General features: G+C 43.1%; 2 protein-coding genes and 1 long non-coding RNA gene across 6 annotated transcripts in view; all 3 read left to right on the top strand.

Annotated features, from left to right (window-relative positions):
* LOC127611727 (obg-like ATPase 1) overlaps positions 1-2161 on the top strand; it is a 34090-nt gene extending 31929 nt beyond the window's left edge. For all 3 annotated transcript variants that reach the window (XR_007965434.1, XM_052082457.1, XM_052082456.1), the window contains one exon: positions 1718-2161. Coding sequence is in view for 1 of the 3 variants with exons in the window: in XM_052082456.1 (XP_051938416.1) it covers positions 1718-1849 (132 nt within the window). In the remaining 2 variants the exon portion in view is untranslated. The remainder of the gene's footprint in view (positions 1-1717) is intronic.
* Positions 2162-7437: 5276 nt separating this feature from the next.
* Positions 7438-14782, top strand: sp3a (sp3a transcription factor). 2 transcript variants are annotated; one of them, XM_052082437.1, is made up of 7 exons: positions 7438-7631; positions 7949-8046; positions 8419-8514; positions 9850-11092; positions 12147-12333; positions 12414-12610; positions 13217-14782. In XM_052082437.1, exons 1-7 carry the CDS (start codon positions 7625-7627, stop codon positions 13507-13509), a joined length of 2121 nt encoding a protein of 706 aa, XP_051938397.1. In that variant the 5' UTR covers positions 7438-7624; the 3' UTR covers positions 13510-14782. The 2 variants fall into 2 exon arrangements, with proteins under 2 accessions (XP_051938397.1, XP_051938398.1); XM_052082438.1 differs by lacking the exon at positions 8419-8514.
* Positions 14783-15276: 494 nt separating this feature from the next.
* LOC127611731 (uncharacterized) overlaps positions 15277-27196 on the top strand; it is a 29722-nt gene continuing 17802 nt past the window's right edge. The window contains exons 1-2 of the long non-coding RNA XR_007965437.1: positions 15277-19064; positions 19150-19272. This is a non-coding gene — a long non-coding RNA (uncharacterized LOC127611731). The remainder of the gene's footprint in view (positions 19065-19149; positions 19273-27196) is intronic.

Here is a 27196-nt window from a genome sequence, read left to right as displayed (position 1 = left end):
TATTATTAACTCTTAAGACTAACATTTCACGAAAGCGAATTTGAGCAAATGTGTTATTTCGTCAGCGTGTATCCCAAGTCCTTCGCATGAATCGCTACAAAGGAAGCGGCGCTCCGTTTCATAAAGGTTGCGGACTCCTGATCTAGGCCCTTAAAGGGTTTTAGTGCAGACTCTTTTCAATTTTTACCGTTGAAAACAGAAACGAGACATTTCAAATTTAATTCACCTCTTTTACACCCAAATTTATGTCTTCATGTTTGGCCAGAAATTTAGCAAGCATATAATTCAACCTTCACCAACCAACTGTTCTCCCTGTGCCTGCGTGGGTTTTCTCCGGGTGCTCCGGTTTCCTCCCAAACTTCAAAAACATGCATGACAGGTTAATGGAACACTAAATTGTGAGTGTGAGTTCGGATGGTTGTTCGGCAATATGCGCCCCGCGGTTGGCTGGCAACCAATTCGTGGTGTCCCCGCCTACTGCCCGAAGACAGCTGGGTTAGGCTCCAGCGCACCCGCAACCCTCATGAGGCTAACCGGATTAAAAAAATAGATGGACGCCGTCTCCCATACACACGCAGCTAATTTAATTATGCCGACATACAAGAGGAAATACCGTGAAATCATTTAAATCTCCTTCTCAGTCAAGACTTTTAAAAAAACGATTTGATATTTAATGCAGCGGCAGTGTATTGTCCGCACCCTTCCTAAGCCGCAAACAAAGAGTAAAACGTGTCAGTCCCAGTGGGAGTTCCGCCATTGTTGTCCAAGGTGGCGATGTGAGTGTCGGGTCCTCACGGCGTGCTCTCTCTCTCTAACTCTCGCTGATCCCTCTCTGGGCCTCATAAGAACATTTCTTACTGTGGCATTAAGGTCTATTTAATGCCAGTTGTGGGAATAGGCTGCCTCAATGGGGCCAGTGTACGGGGGTATCACATTATTAGTAATCATATCTGCTTAAGCCAAGCTTGCTGCTCCAGATGGCTGCTTTCAAGTGCAAATGAACCGGTTAGACGTGTCTGCTTTAATACATACTCAGAAATCACAAATAGCCATTGATTCCCCCCCCCCCCCCCCCCCCCCCCCCCCCCGTCTCCCTCTCCAACTAGTGTTTCTGGCCGTATTGAGCTTGGATTAAATGGTCCCCTGAGCCTTTAAAGGGACATTGATTCTTCTAATTAATTGCACGCTGTTCAGGAGCCGAATGCATAAACCTGTCCATATTAGCACTTCAAGTCAATTATTTAGAGTTTGCCGGGAAGGGGAACAAATACTTACTGTACACAAAAGAAATGTTGGAGCCTGTTCCTGTTTCCTTCACAAGTTTGATGGCGCCGCAATCAAAGGATTATTAACATTTTGCGCTTGGCGCGCGCAAGAGTTGAATGAGCAAAGGAGAGGATTAGTCTCTCAGTGGGAATTTAGGCGCCCCTCCAACAAAACGTGGAGGGTGTGCGTGCGTGTGTGTCTGTGTGTGTGTGCGTGTGTGTTTGAGGAGACTCAAGAGAAAGACATAAAAAGTGAGTTATTAGTGGAAATAAAAGAGGCCAGAAGCTCGCCTTCCACTTTTACTTTCAATTATTGCTACAATGGGAGTATTTAATGCGACGATGAATGAATAGCTGTACATATCAGTCTCTGCTTGCCATTTTTCTTTTCCAACCGTGGTACAATGTTCCAACTTCCAACAGTTTTCTTTTTTTTTGTCATCTTATTACAGGCAGCGGAGGTACTGCGGATAACTATTGAAGATGGAGACGTCATCCTTTCTCAAATTCACTTTGCCAAACGCAGCCAAGAAAAAGCGACTCAAGACAGTCGGCGTGACCCACCGCTCCCAGCGCAGGTCTGACAATTACGCTGCCGAGCACTATAGCTTTCCGTTTGACGTCCTGTAGGATCAAATCCCTCCCCGTGCCGAGGCGCAGGTTCACTAAACTCTTTGACAGCTTTGCTATTTAAGATCAGGATCAGCCCCCTACTCCAAATTGTAAGGAGCATATTACTCTCCAGATACTTCATTAATCTCCATCACGCCTGCCTAGCACTGTCAACAGCTGACAGCGGGGACAATGCCACCTGCTCCTCTCCCCACTTGTGCAGATAATGCATGTTTTACAGTAGGCCAGATGTCTACACTCAATAAAACATTTGACAAAACCAACCTGTGTGTGTTTTGGGATGTCTGTATCGAGTGGGGAAAGCGGCATGGCCGCCGTGATAGCGCCTCTGCCCACCGCTGATTAGAGAATTAAAAAGACACAGCTGACATTGACTGCAGCACAGAGGCGACTATTGTAATTAAATTTGTTAAGGGATGCTGGGTTTTTTTTTTTGGGCAAGGGGCGGGAGCGGCGGCGAAACCAGGATGCGGTGTGTTTCGGGCCAAGAAAGTGGTCATTTTGAACTGTCAGTCGTTAAGTGATGGAGGTGACCTTTATAATTCACGATTTATTCGCTGAGCTATGATTGATGAATTATGGTAAGAGTCCTCTTGATGGAGAGAAGAGCATAATTTACAACAACACCCTTGTCCCCACACCTTATTTAAATAAACGTACAAAAAAAAAGCACGCCTTTAAAAAACATTTTTTTTCAAGCAGTCATACACCTACATATAAATTGAACTGCTGAAACAGGGTACGAAAGTGAACCCTTACAATTTGGACAATGTGTTTAAAAAAAAAAAAAGCATTCCCTACGACGCTACATCCATTTTAAGTTGTAATAAAACTCTTCACCACTAGATGGCAGACATCACTTAAAAGCACTTCCACATATTCATGCCCATCAGAAAAGAACGAGTTAATGGAGACGCTTTCGAAATGAGGAAGACGGCAGGATTCAACGGAAATAACCGAGATGTTACTGTTTGGCCCCACGACACAGTCACAGTTTCATGTGAACGACGTGCGACATTAATTTACCGCTACAGTTATAACAAACATACTTGAATGATAACGATTAAACAATCTTATGACAGAAAAATGCTGGGAATCGTAGAGAGCCTGAAGAGAAGAAAAAAGGTTTTTCTTCACCAGAACCGTGTTGACAGTTCATTGAAAACGCATTCACTTGCCCATACCTCGTCTAGATTGCAACTGTTTTTGTCTTGAACTGCATCCTGTACAACAATCGGTGAGATTGAGAATTAATTTTCCATGGCCATTACCAAAAAAAATCAAATAATGACCATGATTTTTTACATCATGGAATATCTTTCATATTTACTTCCATACTATCCTAAAAGTACATTTGCAGTTCAAATGCCAAAAGTTAAAAAAAAAAAACAAGCAAACTCTCGACAAAATTCCCTGTCTTATATATTTTTGTATAATATTCAGACCAGCCTGAAAAGTACCACCAGAGAATGATTTGTGTTGAAGTAATATCCACCCCCCCCCCCCCACACTTCCCAATACTTTGTGAGTGTTTTTGGGGCGTTTATGTTGATGGAATCGGACGGCCACAGCCAAAGTAAGATTGCATTCTCAGTGGGAGTCCGCACAAAAGAGCACTAGATCAGCAGTGCTTTTCCGCATCTCTTGGAACCATTAAAGCTGGGGGAGAACAAAATGCCCTTTTGATGGCAGGGGAAAAAGATTGAATAGAATGGTAATTTTTTTTTCTTCTTCGAAATAGTATTGCATATCCAGATTTCAGGCGAGGATGTTTTCGACATTGCAGTACATCTTTGAGCACTACCGAGGATTGTGTTTGTCATGGAAATAAGCAAGATTATAGTCATCGAGGTTTGAGATCAGTGCTAAAATATAGGTTGTTGTTTATTGTGGCGAGATGTGGCGAAAGTCGGCTTACGTGTCGTAAATAGCGTTAGACTGTCTTTGTTTGGCAGCTTCGACTATTCGTGTCATTTTTTTTTTCTTCAAGCAATTCATGCAGCAGACCTCAGGAAGCCTTCATAGGAAAACTGTCGCCAAAAAACATACACGGGGGGTTCCATGCATCAACATGTTGTTTTTACGTCACTCCTTTTTGATTGAAACCATGCAAGCCTCCCCCGGAGACCACAATGGAGACTTGAGACAAGACTGATGTCGATGATGATGATGATGGTGATTGATGATGGCGTCGGTACCACATTAAATTGCATTCATGCGCTGTTGTCTTGAGGATGCCACAGTTGTTCATATGAGGTCTGGTTTGGGGGTTTTTTTGGGGGTGGGCGGGTTGTTTTGTTTTTTGATTTTATTTTCGTAAAATTACATAATTCGTTCAGGAGACATAATGATGGTATTTAGTCGATGATGCGGATGTTGAGACCAAAACTAATTTCTTATTCTGGATTATCCTCCGCAAATGTTTTGACATTCAGTTTATGTTTGAAATTGGAGGAATAAAAGAAGACCAAAATTATGTATTTTTACATTGGCTATCATTTGTGACGTGAAATCTGGCGAGAGGCCTCGGGCTGACCCTGTTGCGCTGGGCTTTAAGAGTTTTGCTGAAACTATGGCGGAATATCCACCTCCGCTTAGCAAGTGACGTCTGAAAAATTGTTGGACGGATCCCAAGACAAAACAATGGCGAATGCAAGGTTTCACAACCGATGGGTGCGTTAGCAATAGCGTTTGTGAAGTGTGGCTACAGTCAACCATTTCCAGCGGTTTGAAATCTGTGCACCGAGTGAGCAAACTTCCAATCGTAAAGTGTTTTATCGTGATGACATTTTATAACGGTCAGACTTAAAACAGTCGCGCAGCATTAGTTAGACCCTCTTCATCGGGCCTGATCATATATTCGGAGTACCAACACAATGATCTAATTTACATTCAGGAACATTGAATATGCATGCCGCCTAAAGGGGCAAATGGTTCAAACAGATCAAAGCAGAAATGTGACAAGTTCTCCCTCAGTAGATACGAACCGTCAGCACCATCAATCAAGCGGTGCCACTCTGGCCCGACAAACCGCAGTGCCATCAAACCAAAAAGACCACAAAGTGGGACGCTCCCTTTTAAAACACACATAAAAGGGGAAGAAAACCACCACAGAGCGTTCTGGTAAATAACCCACCAAAGATCTTTAAACAAAGAGTCATTATGACGAATAAATATTAATGTTGGTGTAATTCAATAGTTGGGCAATTTATTGCGGATGGCAGGAAAATGGACACCATGCTGTCATCATTGCCATTGTTCTCGAACAAACATTTGAACATTTTGGAGGGCCAGACGTCGACAGTACTCAGTTGGATACACGGAATCTGGATATCGATACGCCGCGAGGCGGCTTGGAGACGACGCTCAAGTCTGTCCAATCACAATTACATATATTTTTCAAAATATTTAGTAACATTGCGCCAAGACTACACAACTTGCGTTCATATAACTGTGGAGATTTGGCACATGTTTAGAAAAAATAAAAAATTCCTCTCTTTTTATGTCACCAACGAATGCCTCTCCAAGGCCCATAACGTCAATGGTCTAAGTCCATCTCGTTTAGGATCAAACAAACAAGCACATGCTTTATCATCGCTACATTAGTAATATACTTTAAGGTAATTAGAACCAAGATTACATTTACATGATATTCTTTCCAATACAATTTAAATGAGAACAGGAAATGTCAAAACTTCTCATGGGCTAATAAGTGCAAAAATGAAAGCCCTAGGTGTACGTTAAGTGCCAAAAAAAAATTCTGAATATACTTTAATGTATTATTGTATGATGCACATGTATTTGTTTTTATTCCACATAAGATATTACAGTTGATCATTTTATTGTATGCTTTTATATGTCATTCCTGTTTCTGGGGCTTTATGTTTTCAAATGGCTCCTCTAGCCCATTGGATATTCTTTCCACATGTCTCTGCGCTGCACCAATTTTGTCTGTTGCATTCAAGTTCCATTTACAGTGTCCCTCATGGTGCCTCCAGCAGGACACTTTCTCTCTGTGGGGTCACTCACGACCTGTGACTGGCGATGGTGACAGCAATTGTTAATATGATGATGTGAAGCTCGGGCACTATCTCCCCCTTGTATGTCTCAACAACAACAAAAATGTCTTCAATATTTATTCATTTATTTTTAACGTGAAACTCAAAATTTGTCAGTCTGATGTTTGGCACCATGATTTTGCGTTCGGCCACCTTTTAGGATATCGGACTGGTCTCTTTAACATTGAAGTACTTGCAAATTGTTTTCCTTTCCAAAATCTCCTGAAGTAAGACAGTTATAGCTGAAAGGCTTTTTTTTTCTAAAGGTGTTGCCAATGGTCTGTGTTTACCTGACACTTGGATTGACAGTGAAGTGATTGGAAATATCCACCATTCACTGCTGTGAGCTACTGGGTGCACAGAAAGTGCTTTTGTACTCTGGCTGTAATGGGCCAAGTTTGAATTGAAGGTTGAGAGAAATAGCCTCACTGCGGCAGTGCACTCGGAGGAACTGAGACACCACAAAAAAAAAAAAAAAACTCGGAAGCGGGGTCCTGATAGCATCACAGACAGGCAGGCACAAAAACATGCACATGCTCATTCTCGCAATTTTATGTGCACAAGGGCTATGAGGGTGAAGCTCATTCATCAAGTTTATCTTTTTATGATTATATTTGTCTACGCATGAATCCTACATTTAAATGGGAAATGTCTTATTCACAAGGGAATGGTCAAAACAGTTGCACAAATCCTATACTACACGTTTATCATTTACTCACACATTAAAAAAATGCTGTCTTCTAGTTCCTAACCCAATTGCTGGGTAGGATAGCTGTAGATTATGCACAGATTGGGCTATTTGGGCAACCAAGGTTGGGTAAATTAATTTGACTGTTTTACAGCCATGATTCTCAATCAGTATAAGATCATCAGGTGCTCGGCGAGAAGTATTCAAATTACTTTAAATGTTCAGAAAATTATTTAATACGAATCAGCAGTTTGGATAATAGATGGCTGGATAAAAATAACTTTATTCAGCTATCTTGCTGGTCACATATTGAGATAAGCGTAACAATTAAATGCTCTCCCAGAAGGTACATTATAAAACCGTGCCAATCCACTTTTCGTCTGTTTTGTGCTGAGATTTTTACTATATTGTAAATCATGTACCTTTGTTCAATAAAGGTTGGGAAACAATGCAGTACTTCTTTACTTATTCGAGTTGGCATGTAAACAATGTGCTTGTCCTGCTGATTGGAAACAGTTGACAAGCATCAGATGCTTCTTTTTCCATTATCTACGTGAATTTAAATATCACATCTGAATCTCGTATTATTTTTTTTTTTTTCAAAATAGCGTGCACTCAACTCACAAGTCATACAGGAACGATCATAATCTTGGTGTCAATGACAAAATGCAGAACAGGAACATTTTCTGTCAGAAAATGATTGGTATGATCGCAGGCAAATCACAATACGATACTTAAAAGTGTCCACCAATCAAATGCGGTATGCGTAGAGCAGGGCGGAACTTCCTGCGTCGGACGCCAACGCTCCAGTCAACAGCGCAGGCCCCACCCTTTGTGTTGCTTACCGCCAGTCAATCAAAATAGAAACTAATCTTGACAGTTATCACCGATTTCTACGTGGTTGCCGACAATTATTAACTGCCGGTCATGTCGGGTTGGTTGTAGCTGTCAGAATTCTTCATTGAACGGCAAGTCACGCCATGACTGGTATGTAATTTCTCATCCTATTCCTCACCCACATAATGCTAACAAGCTAACAGGCAGAAAGGCATCCTCGGGCTACATTAGCTTGCTAGCAGGCTAGCTTGGATACGGCTAATCAGTGACTAATTTAGCCGCTAATGCTATGCTTTTCGCTACCCGGGCTAGCGCCTTTTAGACACAAACTCCCGCTGCACCATTCCAACGACTTTTTGAAAGCGCATGCACGCTCAGTGTTGTTCACTGCTACGCCCTTCGTTTGAGGGGCGAGCTTTGTTTAGCTCCGATTAGCTGTGTTCAAACTCATATGTTGTCCTTCGCAGCGCCAGAGCAGCCCATGAAAGCCGAAGAAATGGCTGCTTTGGACGTCAACAGCAGCCAGAGCAACTTTTTGCAACATGAAGCCGCCACGGGTAATCAGGTAAGAATTTCTTTGTGTCCTTTTTTTTTTGGCAAGACATGTTTGTAGCTTGCGGCTCTCGCATGCAATCTCGGTTGCAAAGTTGGAGGGGGTTTTGAACCCCTCAGACCTCGCTTCCTCTCAGGCGCTGCAAAAATCCCGCCTTCTTTCTCCGCCAAGGGCGAAGAGACCGCCTGAAAATCTCCACCAGATGTAAACATGACGTGATTGGTGTCTGAGGGGCTCAACAGAAGCAACCTAGCTCCCAAAGAAAACTTGTGTGACGCGTCACTTTTGTCTATTTGGCCCCGCACTAACGGCCATTCAATTTCTTCCCCCCCCCGCCCCCCGCCCCCCGCCCCCTGCCCCCTTAAACTTGCACATGATGGGTAGGACATTGAGTCGTCGTCCCTCGACCTGCTTGCGACCACCTGCACTAAGGTTGGCTCACCGGCATCAGAGGTGGACAGAGGTGCTGCCGCTGGTGTGGTAAGTCGGCACCTCTGGTAGAGCTGTTAGAATGAGAAGCATCAGATCATCCATAAAATCCATAATTTTCTTAATCGTGATTGGAAAGCTTTGCGAACACAGAAATGACAACTTGATTGTTTCAAAATAATTACTCAAGTAATTCTCACGGTGTGAAACAATGGGCAAATCTCATTTTAATAAAAATATTATTAACTTAATTATTACCAGTTTTTCAAAGGCAAATCTTATTTTAATAAAAATATTATTAACTCAATTATTACCTGTTTTTAAAAGGCAAATCTCATTTTAATAAAAATATTATTAACTTAATTATTATCTGTTTTTCAAAAACCGAGGCCATGTGAATTAGCCAGCTCATCACCTATACTCAGCAGCTCGGAATTTATTGTACATTTTCGCTGTGAACATTTTTTTTTAAAAAATAAATGTCAACCTCTTCTTGGCGGAAATACACTTACTGTGAGGGGGTGGGTTGGACCGTATTGCCCACAAAAAAGTGAGGGAACACTGTTATAAATCAAATAAGGCAAAAATATGGACTATTATTGCTATACATCAATTGTATAGGAGCCGTTTTTTTGTTTCTGTCAATAATGCAATGCATTATTTTCTGTTGAGACTGCTACTAAGCTTCTAACTATACTCACTGACGCTCTATGTCCGGCGAGGCGTTTTTGTTGAAGTGGACAACGCACCTGGCGATTAATACAGGCACCGTATACTAACCAGGCAACTCTTTGAAGGCATTCAGTATTTACTTCATGTTAGTGTTAGCCTTGGGTGTTGGTATCCACTTATCATACGCCAGCTTATTGATCCATCGACCACATTTAAAGGACTTTTCTGACTATTAAGTCATACTTGTGTAAAGACATAATTCATAATTCTTTCTAGAATACCTTACTTTTGATGTAAGGTAGAAAAAGCTATTTTCATGACGACTCGTTGAAGCGGACTTCATGATCGAATTTGACAGACTCTTAACACTGCCCTGTTTGCCGACTACATTTGATTTGCTCGAGCCGTTCGTAATAAATCATGATTTTAACCGCATTTCCTGGCCCCGGCATGTGAAGGTGTTGCGTTTGTATTTGCGCCCAAATTTCAAGACAAACACCTGGCTGGAATGTCTTTCCAATCATACATTTGAAGGCAGGAGGTTGCACACGAAACAACCAAGAGCAACTGGCTGAAATGGCAGACAACAATAATCTGCTGTCTTGAAGAATCTTACATCGAAGGCCATAATTCGCTCGCAATGCACAAATGATTTAGGCGCCTCTATTTTGCAGGGATTTGCGTCTGTATAATATCCTCCATTTTCCTTCTTAGGCATCATCTACACAGCTTACAGTGTCTGATAAATGGGAGGTATTGGCCCCCACCACGGCTGCCAAGGATGACCGTGAGATGATCCAGATCCAAGGCCAAGGAATATTAGCATCAAATGGACAGTACGTTCTTCCTCTCCAGAGTTTGCAGAGTCAGCCGATTTTTGTGTCATCGGGAAGCGACGCCCCCTCTGCCAATTCAGTGCCTAACATTCAGTACCAAGTCATTCCTCAGATTCAGACTGCAGACGGACAACTGAGCTTCGCCACCACGGGCATGGAAGGAGCAACTCTGAGTCAGGATGCGGCGGGACAGATTCAGATCTTGCCCGATGGCAGTCAGGGTCTGTGTGTCACATCCGCTGCCAGCATCCTTACGAACAACCAGAGCCTCATATCACAGACTGCAAATATGCAGCAGATCCAGGGGATTTCTCTTGGCAACTCTGCATTCAACCACCAGGGTCAGGTTGTAACTAATGTACCTGTGGGTTTGCCAGGGAACATCACGTTTGTTCCGATTAACAGCATAGACTTGGACGTGTTAGGCCTATCCGGAGCCCAGACAATCGCGACAGGCGTCACCGCTGATGGCCAGTTAATCATGGCGGATCAACCGGGGAGCGGCGCCGAGAGTCAGGAGAAGACCGACGATGACCTCTCTCAAACGCTACCAGTGAATGATGCCAATGCGGAGCTTTTTGTGCCGACGTCTTCCTCGCAGCTCCACGATCCGACTCGCGAAGCCAGCCTCCAGACACAAGACGGCCAGTTGCCATCCGTGGCTTCGCAGCAGTCCGACTCCAACGCTGGCCTGCAGCAGGGCTTCATCCAACAGACTCAAGAGCCGGACATCCAGGCGACATCTGCTCCACCCATTGTCCAGCTGCAGCAGGTGCCGCTGCAGACCGCCAACGGGCAGGTGGTCCAGTCGGTGGCTACGGCCGGACAGGGTGTTCAAAACCTACAGCTGATAAACCCCGGGACCTTCATCATCCAAGCCCAGACTGTGACCCCAACAGGCCAGATACAGTGGCAGACCTTCCAGGTGCAAGGTGTGCAGAACCTGCAAAACCTTCAGCTTCCCACCACTGTCCCTCAGCAGATTACTCTGGCTCCGGTCCAGACCCTCTCACTGGGTTCCAGTCCGGTCGGCGTCAACACTGGGCAGATGCCCAACCTACAAACGGTGACGGTCAACTCGGTGGCACAACAACAGCAAGGAAATGCTGACATGCCAAGAGGTACACTTGATTATTGCAGCCAATGTAATATGCAAGTGAAAAGATCTGTAAAAGATCCGTCATCTTGCTTGGGTTACCAAAACCGCATCGTTCAGGTTGATATCTCGTACCTTATGTTGCTAATCACCTAATCTCGCGGTTTTACGTCAACACAACCCATCCCCGTAATCCCGTTCAATGGCAACAACAGCAAATGTATTATGCTGTCATTGATAAGAATGTTATGGGCATGTCGCCAGATGTGCCCCTCAAAGTTTGCGCTCAGGCCGAGACTTTGAACAAGAAAATGGCTTCAATGCTTTAAAAAAAAAAAAAGATTAGTTATGTCATCTTCCCAAATTCAAAAGTTAGTCCAATGAGTGATACAAATGAATCTGCATGCAAACTTTGCTTTGTGTCTGACAGGGTTACGGCTCTTGATTTTCACAAAACAGGCTAACTCCAAAGTATCTCGGGTGTCCTGCAAATCCTTAAAAAGCCTTTGAAAAGGATCGAATCCAATCATCTAAAATCAAGGCCTTAATTCGCAGAATAATGTCTTAAATCAATCTTTCAAAAGTCTTAAATGTTAACACATAAATAGAATTATATCATTGTAAATAAAGGTGACCACAGTTATTTTTTATTTTTAAGTTTTGCTTCTGTTTTCATTATTTTGATGCTGATTTAAGAAATGTCTACTTTTTTCCTAATACATCCGAGTTTTTGAGATTTTTTTTTTTTACTTATAAAAAAGGCTTTTGCAAATACGGATTTTACCATGCGATTTATAGCAATTATAATTGTTAAAGTTTATACTTGCATCTCTGATTTATTTTGCTTATTTAAAAAAAGTAAAAATGTATTTACCATTTAATTATATTACTGTGACAGTAGATATCACTGGACCGCATCATACTTGCAGTTCTTTTGTTGATTTCTCAATTTACCTACCGCAAAATAGTTGACAAGAAACAATTCTTGCCACGGTGTCGTAGATTTTACCTTCAGTTGCAATGCAGCCATGTCACACACAGCAATATGACTCCAACTGAGGCTTTTCTGCACTCCACAGACATCCGGATAAAGGAGGAGCCGGACTCCGCAGAGTGGCAGCTGAGCTCCGATTCGACCCTAAACACCAGCGATCTGTCCCACCTTCAGGTCAGGCTGGTGGAGGACGAGGATTATATAGGCCTGGGGGGCAAGAGACTACGTAGAGTGGCCTGCACTTGCCCCAACTGTAAAGAGTCTGGTGGGAGGTGAGTACTTGAGTTCCCCAAAAAAAACCTGCGGCTGTTTTGCGAGCGGGATGCCGATTGTGCCGGGCCGCTTTTCTCAGGGGATCCGGCGTGGGGAAGAAGAAGCAGCACATCTGCCACATCACGGGCTGCGGCAAAGTGTACGGAAAGACGTCGCACCTGCGAGCGCACCTGCGGTGGCATTCCGGGGAGCGACCTTTCGTCTGCACCTGGATGTACTGCGGGAAGAGGTTCACGCGCAGCGACGAGCTGCAGAGACATAGGAGAACACACACAGGTGCGCCACTAAATCACTGTCATGCTTTCATACGTGTCAGCAACATTTTGGTTGGACTCGTAAAGGGAGCGCTGTATTAGGGGAAAATGGTATTCCACATCGGAGGTCGGTCTTGCTGTGTGTCAGCTGCATGTTCTTTTGGTGATAACGTGCGTTTTCGCTCTGTCTTCCTCCCATATTCCAAAAACATGCATGTTAAATTAATTGAAGGCTTTCAATTGTCCTTAGGTGTGAACGTAAGAGTCAGTGCTTGTTTGCCATTTGGAACTGTTCTGAATTCCCTGCAGCTGAACCAAAAATGCCCAAAGGTCTTATGCTACTACTGTATATTTCACTGTACATATAGTGTGTTTGTTTTAAATCATGTATGCTCGGCTTTAAAGTGTACATTTTAATCCCGCGTTTTAAATTCTTGTAAAGTGTCTTTGAGTACGATGGAATGCGCTTTCCAAATAAATTTATTATTATTATTATTTATTTACAAAAAACGTATGTCAGGGAAAGCCTACTAGAACAACTGAAAATAATTTTTCATTGATGAGAATTTTTATAGCAACCGTCCCTCCTGGTACGTGAAGCTTTTTTTTTTTTTTAATTGTTTGGCAGGCGAGAAGAAGTTTGTGTGCCCCGAATGTTCCAAGCGCTTCATGAGGAGCGACCACCTTGCCAAGCACATCAAAACCCACCAGAACAAAAAAGGGGTGAACTCTGGCAGCGCCATGGTGACATCAGTGGAGTCGGCGGGGTCGTCGGACAGCCTCATCACCACGCCGGGCGGCACCACCCTCATCCTCACCAACATCCAGCAGGGCTCCAACAACGCCCAGGACATCTTGGCCAACGCCGAGATCCCCCTGCAGCTCGTCACCACCTTAGCGGCCAGTGAAGTCATGGAGTGATTTGGCGCGCCACTCACAAACTGGCGTGACACCATTCTCCTATATCCCTTTCCTGCATTTTTATTCCAGCGTTGAAGAAAAGAACTGTAAAATGATGATATATTTATATATATATTTTACCATTCAAAGAGAAATTCTCGTCCACTCTGCTATGACGTGGAGGTAAGAATAGAAAGAGACGTTGCAGTAATTACACAAGGAAATGCCTTATTTTGTACGATATAGTGTAGTTGTAGGTTTAGGGTGTCCTCAATCAATTTTGTTCATGTTTTTTCACTTTATGTCCTTGTTCCCCGAAAAATAAGCTTCACCTCCAAGTCAAAACGTTTCCTGAATTTATTGGTTTCCTGTCTTTAATGGAAAGGTATTTATGTTTTGCTTTTGTTTTCCTTGCTTTCTCGAAGATGCATTTCCCCACAGTCGGCATGCTTCCATTTAAGCAATTCGCACTGCAATTTTTAGGTGGAAACAATCAAGTTATTTGTTTGGGGGTTTTTTTGGAAACACTTCAAAAAGACCAACATGTCGATGGATCCCTAAATACTTTTGAACAGATATTTATGTTGGCAACATAATATCCTGTTTACAGCTAAAGGCAACACTTTTAAAAAAAGGCTTTATTGGGAAGAAATGTGTTTTTGTAAAGACTTTGAAGATTTTTTTTTTAAACCATCTTTGGTGATGATTGCCAAATTTGCCTAAAAACTCAGGGTGAGTTTTGACCACATGAATCAAGTGTAGAAAATAGCCCCTATATTGTCTCGTTTTTGGGACAAATCTTTTCAGATGGACCAAAACCTCAGAAGAACGACGTCACCACTATTTTACCTGCTCCCATTGAGCAATTCGCCTTGTCACCCCCCCCCCCCCCCCCCATCCCATTTGGTAATGACCCTTGTTTCTTTTAACAAATTATCTCTGATGTGCAATTCACAATCGGCCTCATTTAAGTAGAAATGTCATTCTAAAGGTGGTACATTGAATTTTGAACAGCACTGTCCTCTTACCATGAATCATTGTTTTCATCCATGTCAACAAATCTCTATTTGTATAGATTTTTTTGATATATAAGAAATGTGTTGCATTCCCATGTTAAATGTTATTTCTGCCCCCAAAATCTAAAAGAATACGTGAAATGAATAATTACTTTTTTTTTAAATTGTCAACTTCAACTGACAGTTCCTTGTGTACTAAGAATTGCAGTTTTTACTTGTTTAGAACTGTACAAAAACCTGTCTATAATGTCATTATAAACATTTCTGTTACACTTGAATTCCCCATGTATTATTCGTGCGTCCAAATTTGGTACAAAAAAGTACTGTAGTTCACTTGTGCTGTACATACCTTTTTGTTTGCCGAGGTTTTCATTCTCAAACTCTGCAGCCTCCCCTGCCTCTGTGTGGTCCAGCAGATGTCACTGCAGCCAAGGGAGGAAACGCTGAGGCTGGCTTGACCCCTTGACCTTCCCAATGTGGCTTTCCAAAGACGGACTCAGAAATCGACCGAGGCCGAACGCGGGTAAGCTCCAGAACATTTGAAGCAATAATCTGTTGGGGAAAGTCTCATAACTAAACACAACCTGCAGGAGTGAGTGGATGTGAAGTACACTTGTGGATTGCCTCGGTCATCAGTACAGTATTTGAAATGTCACGTGAGTATTGTTTATTCCTTGATTCATGTTGTTTACATTATTGTATTTGTGGCTAGTGGTATAGAGCGCCACCATGTCGTGATTTTATTTTATTTTTCCTCTATTATTTTGTCCGTCAACAAATACGAGTTTGTGCGATGCAGTTCTGGGCCACACCAAATCATTTAGATGTGAGCATGATTTTCCGACCTGGTGTGAGCTTCGTTTTTAATTACATGAGGTGCAAAGCAAATTTTTAGGAGTGAAGGTTTTCCTCTTAGAGCCATTATGACTGAATATCAAATGTATAATCACCCCTTCATCCTGTTACAGAAATGACATTTGAAATAAGTGATGTAAAATAGTAACAAGCAAAGAATATAAAATTATTGTATTTATTTAAAGAAGGTAGTTGTTGAGGAGAAAAAAAAAGAAATTGGGTGGGAGGGTGCAGATTTTCTGTCAAAATGACAATAACACATTTATCAAGGAAAATTAAGTAGCACTTGTTTTTTGGTAGGCCAAAAAAAAAAAGACATGGTGGACTGGATCTGTTTGGGGAAAGCGAATTCAACGTTTTGCCCCGTTAACTGTAATCCGTTTACTAACCGTTATCATGGCACCCCACCAAAAGGAAAAAAAAGTCACAAAGGTGTAGACTTAATTTAATAGTTTTGCCAGAGAGAGAGATGGAAAAAAGTAGTAGTATTTTTTTACACCAGTTAAGTACGCAAGCAGCTCATTGTTTGTGCTATTTGCAATTTCTAGTCACTAGTCCGCATCACTAACCTGCAAAAAGATGCACGCACTGGCCACCCATTGTTCAGCGATGGACTCAATGAAGGGAACAAATTTGGCTCAATGTTGGACATCTGATTAATAAATTGCCTTTAGCTTGGATGGCAACGGAACACTCTGACCAATGACATCTTATTGCTGTTTCTTTCTGTTAAATATTGTATCCGAAGTGATTTAAACATTTATGAATGACCACTAGATTTTAATGTGTAAGAACCTAATTAAAATAGTCGCTGAAAAGCTTTATGGAGTAAATCAGTATGCGTTTTTTAAATTTTATTTTTTCAGAAAATAAAAAGCAAGTCAAATGGTGTCGCCTGTTAAAGAGGCCTCATTCACCCCCCCCCCCCAACCCCCTTCCTTTCATTTGCATACTTTAATGAATCCAAGTCATTGTAATGCAATACCAAGTGCAGGAAGAACATAGAATGACAGTTTGAGTTAATGAAATGTGTTAACGGTATCATCATTTACTTGTATGTTAATTAGTCCAATTAATTTCCTTTGCTCTGTAATCTGAATATTGTAATAATCTTTGCTCCCCTGAAGGTAAGAAATCCACATTGCACACACACCTCTGGGACAATCTGCATGAAGCGCCGTGCCTTATCCGCTTGAACTGGACGCACATTTGACATGTGAGCTCCTTTGATCAATGCTTATGACTTTTGATACTATTCGTTTTGGTATTATTAGGTTTGTTGTGCATGCCAGAATGCACAACAGTGGATCGAGAGCTGCTCGACATCATTTGTATGCTGCAAGACTTGATCGCCCCCCCCCCCTCTCCTCTTAATGTTTAAATGCTCTGATAGACCCTGCAAAGTGAATCCAGGGATTTGTTTCCAAAAACGTGTAGCGTACGTGTTTGAAGATAACTGCTGTCCTTGTTAAAATATTAGATTTCAACAGTACTGTATGTCAATACACTTCTCCAGCTTGTTTTAAAGCACATTACATTAAAAAATAAGTCAAACATTTCAGGAGGGACTGGGATTCCATTTAAGGGTGCTTGAGCACCCCACAAAATGGCCTGCAAACACCCATAACAATACGTCCTGATTTTGGGGGGCGTGGCTAAAACGGCACTGGATCAAGCACTTGGGCGAGTCTTCCCGCCGCCCTCGTTAGCAGTTCTTAGTTCTTGGCGCTAGCATGTTAGCTTGGCAGCTAGCTGGAAAGCCCTGTAACGACGCGATGGGAAACTTTAATCGGATATTTTGACAGTATGAACAAGTATGAGTAAGAAGGGTCGCCAGTGACCGGACCAAATGGAGGAAACTCGTCGCCCAATGTTCCAAATGGGAACTGGCGGAACTAACTAACTTTGACAGTATGTAGGGATGCGTAGGCATCGGACAGATGCCAGACATACGTCAGTCGGATGACTGTAATTTAATTTACAGCTGGCAGTTGAGCATTTGATCTACACTACTCGGCAATTTTTTTTTCAATCGTTCAAATTTACAAGACCTGTTTATTTTTACCTCAGAGGAACAGTAATGATGGAAAATGGAAAGAAAAGCTTTTTTTCCCTTTCGTATCCATGGGGTGATTCTGTTAAGATATCTTTTGCCAATTTGGAACTGTACAGACTACGAACGCGAGCAACCGCAGCAACAATACAGAATTAGATATTACGCTTTCTAACCTTGCTTGTGCACTGTTGGCTCAAATGACATATTGCTTTCTACTGTCCCTCACATACAAAACACTTGGAAGGATGAAGGCGGCCTCGTCTCCATTTTTGGTCCAGTTTTTGTGCTTTTCGCCCATTCGTGGCAAGATAGAACTGCAATTTTGCCAAATGACTATTATTTTCCTTTCTCAAGGAACAAGTACGGCGCAATGGATTGTTGGTGTCACACAGCTGCAGTCGTGTACTACCTCTGTTTGGAGTGTAAAGCACCTCTTTAGATTTAGAGGACTCCCGAATCTTTGCATATAGACTGCATAAATGTGGCATACTGCTTAATATTTACTTTAATAGTGTTTTGTTTTTTTTAATGGCCAGGATTGAAGTGTGTCCTTTTTTTTGGTGCCGCATTCCCCGTCACACGCTTGCCCTTGATCAACTACACGTGGCAGACAATGGCACTGATCATTTTCCCCCGGCGAGGAAACCCAGCATGGATCAACTCAATAACCTGATATTCTCCGTCCACTCAATCTGGACAATTTAGCGGCAGGTCACCACCTTTCTCCCTCTCTCTTTTTTTTTCTCTCTCACAGACAATTTGGTGACCTCCCCCCTGAGCACTGGCAGGTCCAAAGGAGACAAACACAATTGTAGCGTGAGCAAAAGTGCTTGTGATGTGAACATGTGTGGATCTCAATTTCTCAAGGTGATACCTGGTGTGGGACACAGAGCGTATGTGGGGGGGTTGGGGGGGGGGGTGTTATTATGCAAACTCGATATCCAGCATGCTTGCAAATGACATTTTTCATGTATTTTCCACCGTACAGTTACCGTCGCACATGCATGTTTGAATTGCTGTCCTTACAAATGATTTTGCATCATCCTGTTACGTTGCGAGGTGCCATTCAGCTTCACAAGCACTCGTTCCCCGCCGGGGGATTACGGCCTGCGCTTCTCCTTTTTTTTTAGGGATGGAATTCAAATCGGATTAATCTTCATTGTGGAATTTCTGCCCCGCTGTTTTGCATTTACTGTCAGCCGCATCCAGCTGTGAAAATTGAATCGACAACAATATCCCGCATGATGATGTCCATTGTGTCCGTCAATTTTTTTACTGACGAGACGATTGTCTGAGATTATGGACGGACGCTATCGTGTAGTTACCTTCGCTATGCAGACTAACTCTCCTTCATTGCTCACCTCAAGGTCAAAGCCGACAGCTGCGCTTCAACTCCCTCCAATTGAAGCAGAACTGAGCAGTTGCGCTCTCAGCCTTGTCTTGCCCGTGACAAGAGCAGGCCGTTAGTGTTATTCAGCCTATTGGAAGACAATTTCAGATATGACAGGAGACCTTTTTGTGTCTGGAAATGTACATGAAATGGTGTCAACAACATCCTTGCGAGGTCACAACACAGTCCCCCCACGGAGTGTGCGAGCCGGCGAGAATCCGCACCGGCGCTTGACGGCTCCGTGGCAGCTTTGACGCAGGTAATATGCACGCAGGGTGACAGTGGCGCTGATGTGCTGCAGAGACAATAATGTACATATCATTTTCCTCCCTGACTGATTGAAGACTGTAATCTGCGCTGGACTTTGGCTCTGATTACACGTGTCTCACGGAGCAAAACAAGGACTGCCGGCACTGGGCCCTTGCCGAGCTTTTCAGCTTTCAAGAGGACTCGAGTCCGCCTTGAAGGTGAGCTCAATTTTGTTCCCATTTATACCATGGTCAGATGGAACGCATCTGGTAGGTCATCAAACATCTCTGAGATGACTCGGGAACAGTGATGCGAACGGCACACAAGGTCAACTAGTTGGCCTTTTTTTGGGGGGGGTTTAGAGAAAGTTGTACTTTCAACTGTAGAGGGAGCTCCGGATTGGGAAGCCCCGATTTTGTTCGTGCTGCTGCTTACAGACAGTACTGTAAAATGTACATGCAAAAAGGAAAACAATTTTTTTCCCCTCATATTTTCTATGAAGGGCGGCCCAGTGGTCCAGTGGTTAGCGCGTCGTCCTCACAGCGCAGAGGTCGTGGGTTCGATCCCGACTCCGGCCTTCCTGGGTGGAGTTTGCATGTTCTCCCCGGGCCTCCGTGGTTTTTTTCCGGGTGCTCCGGTTTCCTCCCACATTCCCAAAAACATGCATGGCAGGCTGATTGAACACTCTAAATTGTCCCTTGGTGTGAGTGTGAGTTTGGATGGTTGTTTGTCAATTTGTGCCCCGTGATTGGCTGGCAACAAGTTCACCCCCCCCCCCCCCCCGGCGCCTACTGCATTAGTCATCGTTCAGCTTTGTACTGAAAATGGGTCTGACCATTCAAGTGTAACTCAAACATCAGGAGAGCGCAGACCTCTGCCAAGGCCAAACTTTCCATGGTACAATTAATTAGCCTGCAGGCTACGCCACATCCTAATGTATTCCAAAAATGTACCGGAGTTTGACACGCTTCTAAAAATGTTCATATTTTCATATCATCCTCAATTCTCCAAGAATTGTGCATACATTTTGCCGACGTAGCTCACAATGAGAAACTGTTCTGCGGATGTTACACGTCCCTCAATTTGTTTTTGCAGTACGACATTTAACAATTGCAGAGAAAGACAAGTCCCAAATGCCAGGACCTTACCAGCCCACGTTGTTGTTCGTGCACACGTTTGTGCACATTGAGCTATTTTCATCCCACTCGGACAAGGTAATCAATCTCGCCAAGCAGAATTAACCTTTGCAATGCGTCTTCATGTAAAAATGGGAGAGAGTTCTCTGTTGACAGTAGGTCAGTGCTCTACAGAAGCTAGCTCGCACGTTACAAGGTTGCTCTCGGGGGAGCCGTAATGGGTTCTGGGCAATTGAACAGCCTGCCATGCTTTAGTGCACCTGGACTGAGTTAGAGCCGTCATCATTACCACTTCCTCTAACGCTCGCCCCGTCGGAAAGGCAGACATTTAAACTCACTCACAGCCTTTGGCTCGCTACTGGCGGACATTTTCACCTCATGTTGTGCGTCCGCAAGTCGGTCAGAACTCGAAGCAGCGGATGTGATGCATGGAGTCGGTCTTGTTTTGGTCAGCCGTTTGTTAATTGTTCTCTCCTTCTCAGTTCAAAGAGGAGGTTGAACAAGCGGGCGGTGTCTTTGTGACTGAAAGGACTAGAAAAGAGCTGAGCGATTTGAAAAATAATCAGTTTGGGATTTTTTTTTTCCCTTCCTCTGAAATATTGCGATTGAATTGATGATATTTTTTTTCCAAGTTCTCTTCACTCACTTTAAAAACTGTTGGATTAAAAAAACAAAACCAAATGACAGTGAACTTGGGTCAAAAAAAAGGGAGCAACCAAAATGTTTGGGTTATTTATTTAAATTGGGTCAAACGAATAACCCACTACACAACCCCCAACATGTTTTGTTTTGTTTTTGGTTTTTTTTGCGGGGGTGGGGGGTGGGGGGGTACAAAAATCTAACAAATCGGGTTATTGTGCGTTAATTATTTGATCCAACCCTTTGTTTTATTTTTTAAAAAGTATTGGGTCAACCCAATTTAGGTTATTTTTGTCTTAAATATTTTTAGAGTGTATGTAAAAAAAAAAAACAATGCAAGCAATAAATGAATCTCCATTACAAGATGTAAATCCGATTTATTTTAAATAACTCTTTTGGTCTTTATAGGTTAGGCTTACGCTACAACAAAGGCAAATAAACCATAAATTGAGATGCAAACTTGCAGTTTTTGAAGAGTTCACTGACAGCTTCACAAAAGTCTACAAAAAAAGTGTGGCGCAAACTTAAATGATTAAATTATAGATCGGATTACAACAAATACTCAAAAAAATCTTTTTCACATCCATTTTTCATGTCTCATGCAACAAGCATGTGTAAATAAACGGACATTAAATCAGACCCTCAAAATGGCATTTTTTGCAAAAAAATTCCCTATAGACGGACCAAAATGAAGCAGGTTTTTTTTTTCTTATCAAGTAGGAGCCTGCGCACTTTAAAAATGGTATTTCCCGACACTGCGACGTCAATTTGAATGTGATTAATTATTCAACCCAAATTGCAACCATTGTGACTCAAACAGTTGAAATAAATTGATGTCTCTGGCCACCCTCATCCAAAATTACTCTCGAACATAATCCTACTACCTAATCCGTCCAATTTGACTGTTGACTGCCAACATGACTCCTCCGTGACTCCCAAAAGACTTCTGCATGTTGCTGGTTTTCACCCACCTCCTTCCCAAGAGGACTTGGTTGACACCAAGTGCCTACAAGACATAAAGACGTCATAACAGTAATTTAATCCCCCTTTATATAATCGTTGCTGCGCTCATTATCGGACTTAGAAGCGTTTCTGCCATCGTCTGCCTCTTGACGGACTCATCCGAGCACAAGCACTCGAGTGGAGGCAACCATCAAGGCCTCATCATAGCGAGCCTGGCAGCCTCCTCCCTCTGACAAGCAGATGTTTCCCGCTTCCTCCTCCCACACATTTCTTCTTATATCAGCATCCGAGACGAACGCCTTTTGAAAAAAAAGGAAGGAGAGAAAAAGTTTACATTGTGCCAGAAAAAGGAAATGGAAATTACGGGCAGTGTCAGATAATTGAGCTTGTCGCCCGAGACACGCTAATAACAGACAGATGCGCACGACTTGTCAGTCCGTCCCCGCGGTGACAGACTCTCTTGTGTTGATGTGCTGTTTTAGAGGGCAAATTGTTCCACGCAAGCGCCGTCGTCCTTCTTACGAGCCTGCAAGGCGCTCGCTTGTGTTACCCCGATTCTGCTTGAAATGACAGAATCCAATTGACCGGCACATATTCATGCACTTTATTTTTTCATTCTTCCCAAGCAACAATGCAGATAATTACCCGCACCAAGTAAAACCGAAAATAGAATTTCATTGTGTCGCGCTGAAACAATGGCGGAGCTGTCTCAGCAACACGTCTGCTGACATCGTAACGACCGGGAGGCCTCGTTCGTGTAAGACAAGCTGCAATCTGGCTTCAAAGCGCAGAGATTTATTTATTTATTTAAATTTTATTTTAACTTGTGTTGCATACATCTGTAGTCTCACCGTACTATACATCGCGTGGATGTCCGTCATCCTGTACATGATGCGTTGACATCCAAATCCAAACACAATTCCTGCAACTACATGAACTCATGGATTTGGTTTTCGAAAGAACAGATTTTAACAGGGAGAGGGAAGTCTGGGCTTCCCTGCTAAAGCTGTTGCCCCCGCGACCCAGCCCCGGATAAGCGGTAGATGATGGATGGATGGATTTTAACATTGTCTTAAGGTGAAAGCTCTTTATAGGACATTATCAGAATTGGATTTGGATTTTATTTTATGCCATTCTTTTATTGCACTAAAACTTATCTGAGTAACTGTAATGGAATTAGTTTATTCTATTTATTTTTTGGTGTGCAAAGAATTAACCAATATGCGCAATATGGCCAATGTCAACATGCTATTAGCAAGAAGGGTTAGCATGTTGACATTAAGCACATTAAAGCGATTGTACCTCCGTCCACCCCCGTAAAAATGCGCAAATAACAAAGCAAAAATAATTTTTACTCTCAAATATACAGAAAAAGAAATGAATCAACTTACTTTTGGTGCTTCCCATTGTGAATTATGCAACTTCCTGTGCGCCGCATAAATTTTTTTCAGAGTGACGCTAATGTATCACGCTAACAGGATTGAGTGAAAACGCAGGCACATGACTACAATGATAAACGTAAACTCAAAGTACGCATCGGACACTGTTGAAAACAATATAACCATTTTAAAGGATTTAAACGATTATTTGTCAATGTGCTCACGGTTGTCCAAAAAAAAATAATGTTCATCTATTTCTTGGACATCAATATTTTCATATAAATGCCCACATTTTGTAATGATTATGATCATGTGATCCAATTCAACTCTGCCAGCAGTTCACATGACGAGTATCGACGCAGAGAGCACATTCGCTCTCTCCTCATCGTCACGTGCGCCGTCCAAGCGTCCCCCGACGTCAGCTGGCTTCACGTCGGCCCATTAACAGGCGGCCACCCTTCGCCGGAGCCACATCACAAGTTTGCCGCAGCGATCGTGTATTTGCCCCGTTCTAACTTGGCGCACCGTTTGCGTGCTGTTTTCACTTATGTGAAGGGTCGCCCTTGCGCCGCTGCCCGACATGTCAGGCGTTATCTGGGGTGGGGGGGGGGTTTATGTGTGTGTCCAGAGGTGAGGTCTGAGCTTTGTGCTTGGAGCAGGCCACCTCGCAGCCTTTGTGCCCCCGTAACAAGCTGAGCTCAGGCTCCAGCGAAGCGAGAAATTGTAAACTCTCCGGAGAGGCCCAGCGAGGAGATAAGGGCTCAGTGTTGGCTGGCAATGTGCGTGTGGATGAATCTGATAGAGGCCAGTCCCACGCCAGAATGGGAGTGATGATACCTCCCCTTCTATGGTGACTTATGTTTAATCCCCCTTGCCTGTGTATTCACTTGCAAATACTCCTGTCGCCATTAATATGTATTAACAGCCTTCATGCTCAGCTCAATATAGATTTACCCGAGTCTATTTTTCCCCTCTTGTGCTCGCCGACGTCTCGGCGCAGGCGGCCGCCTTTTGACGAACAAGAATGGAGCAGAACGCGGCGCCGGCGTTCAGGCTGCGAAATCTCGGTTGCCGAGCTTCGTCGTGTCGTGGCACGATTGACGTTTTCGAAGCCATGGACGCGCTTTCGCGTAAAGCGTTTTTTGATTCGCGGTCGTCACTTTCAAAGGCAATCGCTTTGGCGATTTGTTTTGTCAACGCTCGCGGGTAGGAAGTGTGATGAAGCAAGAAAATATGTTTTGGATGACCACTTAGGCCGAAAACTGCACTACAATTGAATTACTTTTGTATTATCATATTTTTTTAATCTATCTATGCCCAGTGAGCGTAGGTATAAGTAGCCACTTTTCGCTGCTTAAATGTAATTTTTTTTTCTTCCCATGTGTCTTTCTTGGACATTCCACAGTGTAATATCACATCCTTTGTGCTGACACGCTGCTGTTTGTCGCCGTGATTTGTCAACAAACTCATTGCGACCGACTTTGCTCGTTTATTCACATCACTGATGAGATTAAATGATGTCATCTAACAAGATGAAGAATGCTGGATGGGATTTGTGTGAGACGGCTCTTGTCGGAGGCTTAATCCAGACAAAGCCCTGAGAGGCTCATTAGAGCCCGGCGAGGCCTTAAGCCGACTGACTCGGTTTGCATTAAAGCGAGGCCAAGAGTAGCCTGTCAGCTGGCTGGCACAACCCAAATCAAGCTGTCAATTACCAGACGTGTTTATGGAAATTACATGTTTGTTAACACGCTGGAAAAAATGTGCTCTCGCCTCGGGCGGAATGCGTTAGGAGAAACAATTTTGCTCGGCAATCACCTTTCAGACGGATGAAGGTGATCCTCATCGGATCGTAGGCACGAGGGGAATTGTAACGCTCCCTTTGCTAATGCGCGCGCCCGCCGCAAAGAAGCACAACTGGTAATCAAAGTTGAAGTCCGCGCATGATAATATGCTTTTGTTTATTAAGACGGGTCCCTCTGTCTTGGCAGTTGTTCAGCCCCTTTTGTCCTCCTCAGCGATTTACAGTAGCGTGGTGGGTTTAACTAACCGGAGAATGGCTTGATGGTGAGATTTGGAAAGATGAAGGTAGCCGGAAAGTAGAACACACGATCATGATGGGCACGAATTTCCTCACACACACACACACACACACACCGACCGGTTTATGCGTTTTGTGGGGACCACTTTTTAGTTCATCACTTTTGGGGACCACCCTTTCCAAATGACATACAGCTCTGCAAAAAATCAGGGATACACAAGGTGGCGGTGTTAGCTTATACACACACACACACACAAAGGTTTGCTCATCAGAAATATAGGAGGAACAATTTCCATAGATATGTGTAACTTTTTTATTTTATTTTGATCCATCCACCTATTTTGCAAACCGCTTCTCCTCACTAGGGCCACAGGCATATTAGAAACCTTTTCCAGCTGTTTCCGGGCGATAGGCACGGTACACCCCGAACTAGTCGCCAGCCAATTGTAACTTTTTTTCGACTTTGCTAATATATCTTGTGGCGTGTACTCAACATGGAATTAAAATATTGCAGTACTTTAATGTACCTGTAAATAAGCTTCATCTTTTTTTTTCCTGACTTTTTTTTACCATGTGTGTCATGATTCGGTTTAGGGATCAACAGGTGGCACTGAGGGGTTCCCCTGGCAGCTGCACACGTGTTGGTCATTGGTAATCAGGCCTTTAAAAGGACTCCCAGCCCGAACACTCAGGGTTTAGTTCATTGTTATGTTTTAGCTTTAGTCATGGTTTTTGTTTGATACTTTGGACTTTGTGTGTTTTGGATTTAGTTTTCTTTGTTTTCTTCAAAATTCTTCAAATACACCCTGCTCCTCCCTCCTGCCTGTTTTTTGGAGTCCACCACGCAACGTGACAATGTGGGGTTTGCAGCCAGGGAGAGGTCCCAAGGAACAGGTTTTAGTGTTCATAACTAATTTTAAAAAATAGGAAGAAAAATCACAGCATTTAAAAAAAAAAAAGCAAGTCGACTATTAGATCCGACGCTTATGTGCGAGATGTGGCAATTAATTGTTTTGTAGTGAATAGGGAGCTAATCACCAAAATAAAAGATGTCATTCCAGACAAAATAGTTTCATCATGTACCACTAATGTTCAACATTGGATGTTAGATTTGACAAGAATTATTGCACAGCCGTGATTCCGAATAAGAATTCCTACAATAGCTTTTTCATGCGTTTTCATATTTAACTTCGCAACCCCCTCCTCCCCAATTCCAAAATTCCATCTGCGCCCTACTTTGAAATCATTAACATCTAATAAAAGTATGCACTATAAATCGATTAATTTCTGCATGTTTGTGTTAGTTAGCTCCCTGTTGATTTTTATTTTTTTATTCCCCCCAACTGCATAAAAGTGGTGATTGTAGCCTTCCCGGCGCTCAGGAAATTGAGCCGATTGACATGCACATTTCGCATGTCTGGCTGAGCTCATCTTAGACAAGGTAATTTTGTCAGAGCAATTACTGCTGTAATATATTCCAATGTCAGGTAATTTGCTGCTGCTGAGGTGAGCCTCTGACAGCATGTTTTGATTTTCAAGCGATTGTTCTTCTTACTCTGAGATCATGTCTACGCTTCTCCCGATGTAACAATCCGTCACAATGCCTTTTTCATATTCACATATAATTAACTCGTTTGGACCTGCAGCTATATTCCGGACGTGGTGGGCAGTAAGTAAAGATTGCAACGGGGGGACTCGGTGGGTGTTTACAGTGAAGGCGAGTCCAACTGTAAGACGCTGGCCCACTCGCAGTGGGACCCACATGACCTGGCTATGGTGGTGAAAATGCCCCAGAGAATGTCACCGTGCAATGAAACTGTCATCGCACATTTACTGCCAACGTTGGGCTGATGAGTCACTGCGTGAAATTTTGGGTTTTTTTGTTCATGGCGCTGGTTAACTTGTATTTTATTTTTTTTTTTTTAAAGCAACATTAAGAGGAACAGGATGTTTCCGCAGGGGATGCCCTCTTGCAGAGTAGTAT

Source organism: Hippocampus zosterae, chromosome 12 (assembly GCF_025434085.1).
Source record: "Hippocampus zosterae strain Florida chromosome 12, ASM2543408v3, whole genome shotgun sequence".
NCBI lineage: Eukaryota > Metazoa > Chordata > Actinopteri > Syngnathiformes > Syngnathidae > Hippocampus > Hippocampus zosterae.
Note: the sequence above shows the minus strand (reverse complement) of the source record. Positions and strands in the feature narration are given on the sequence as shown.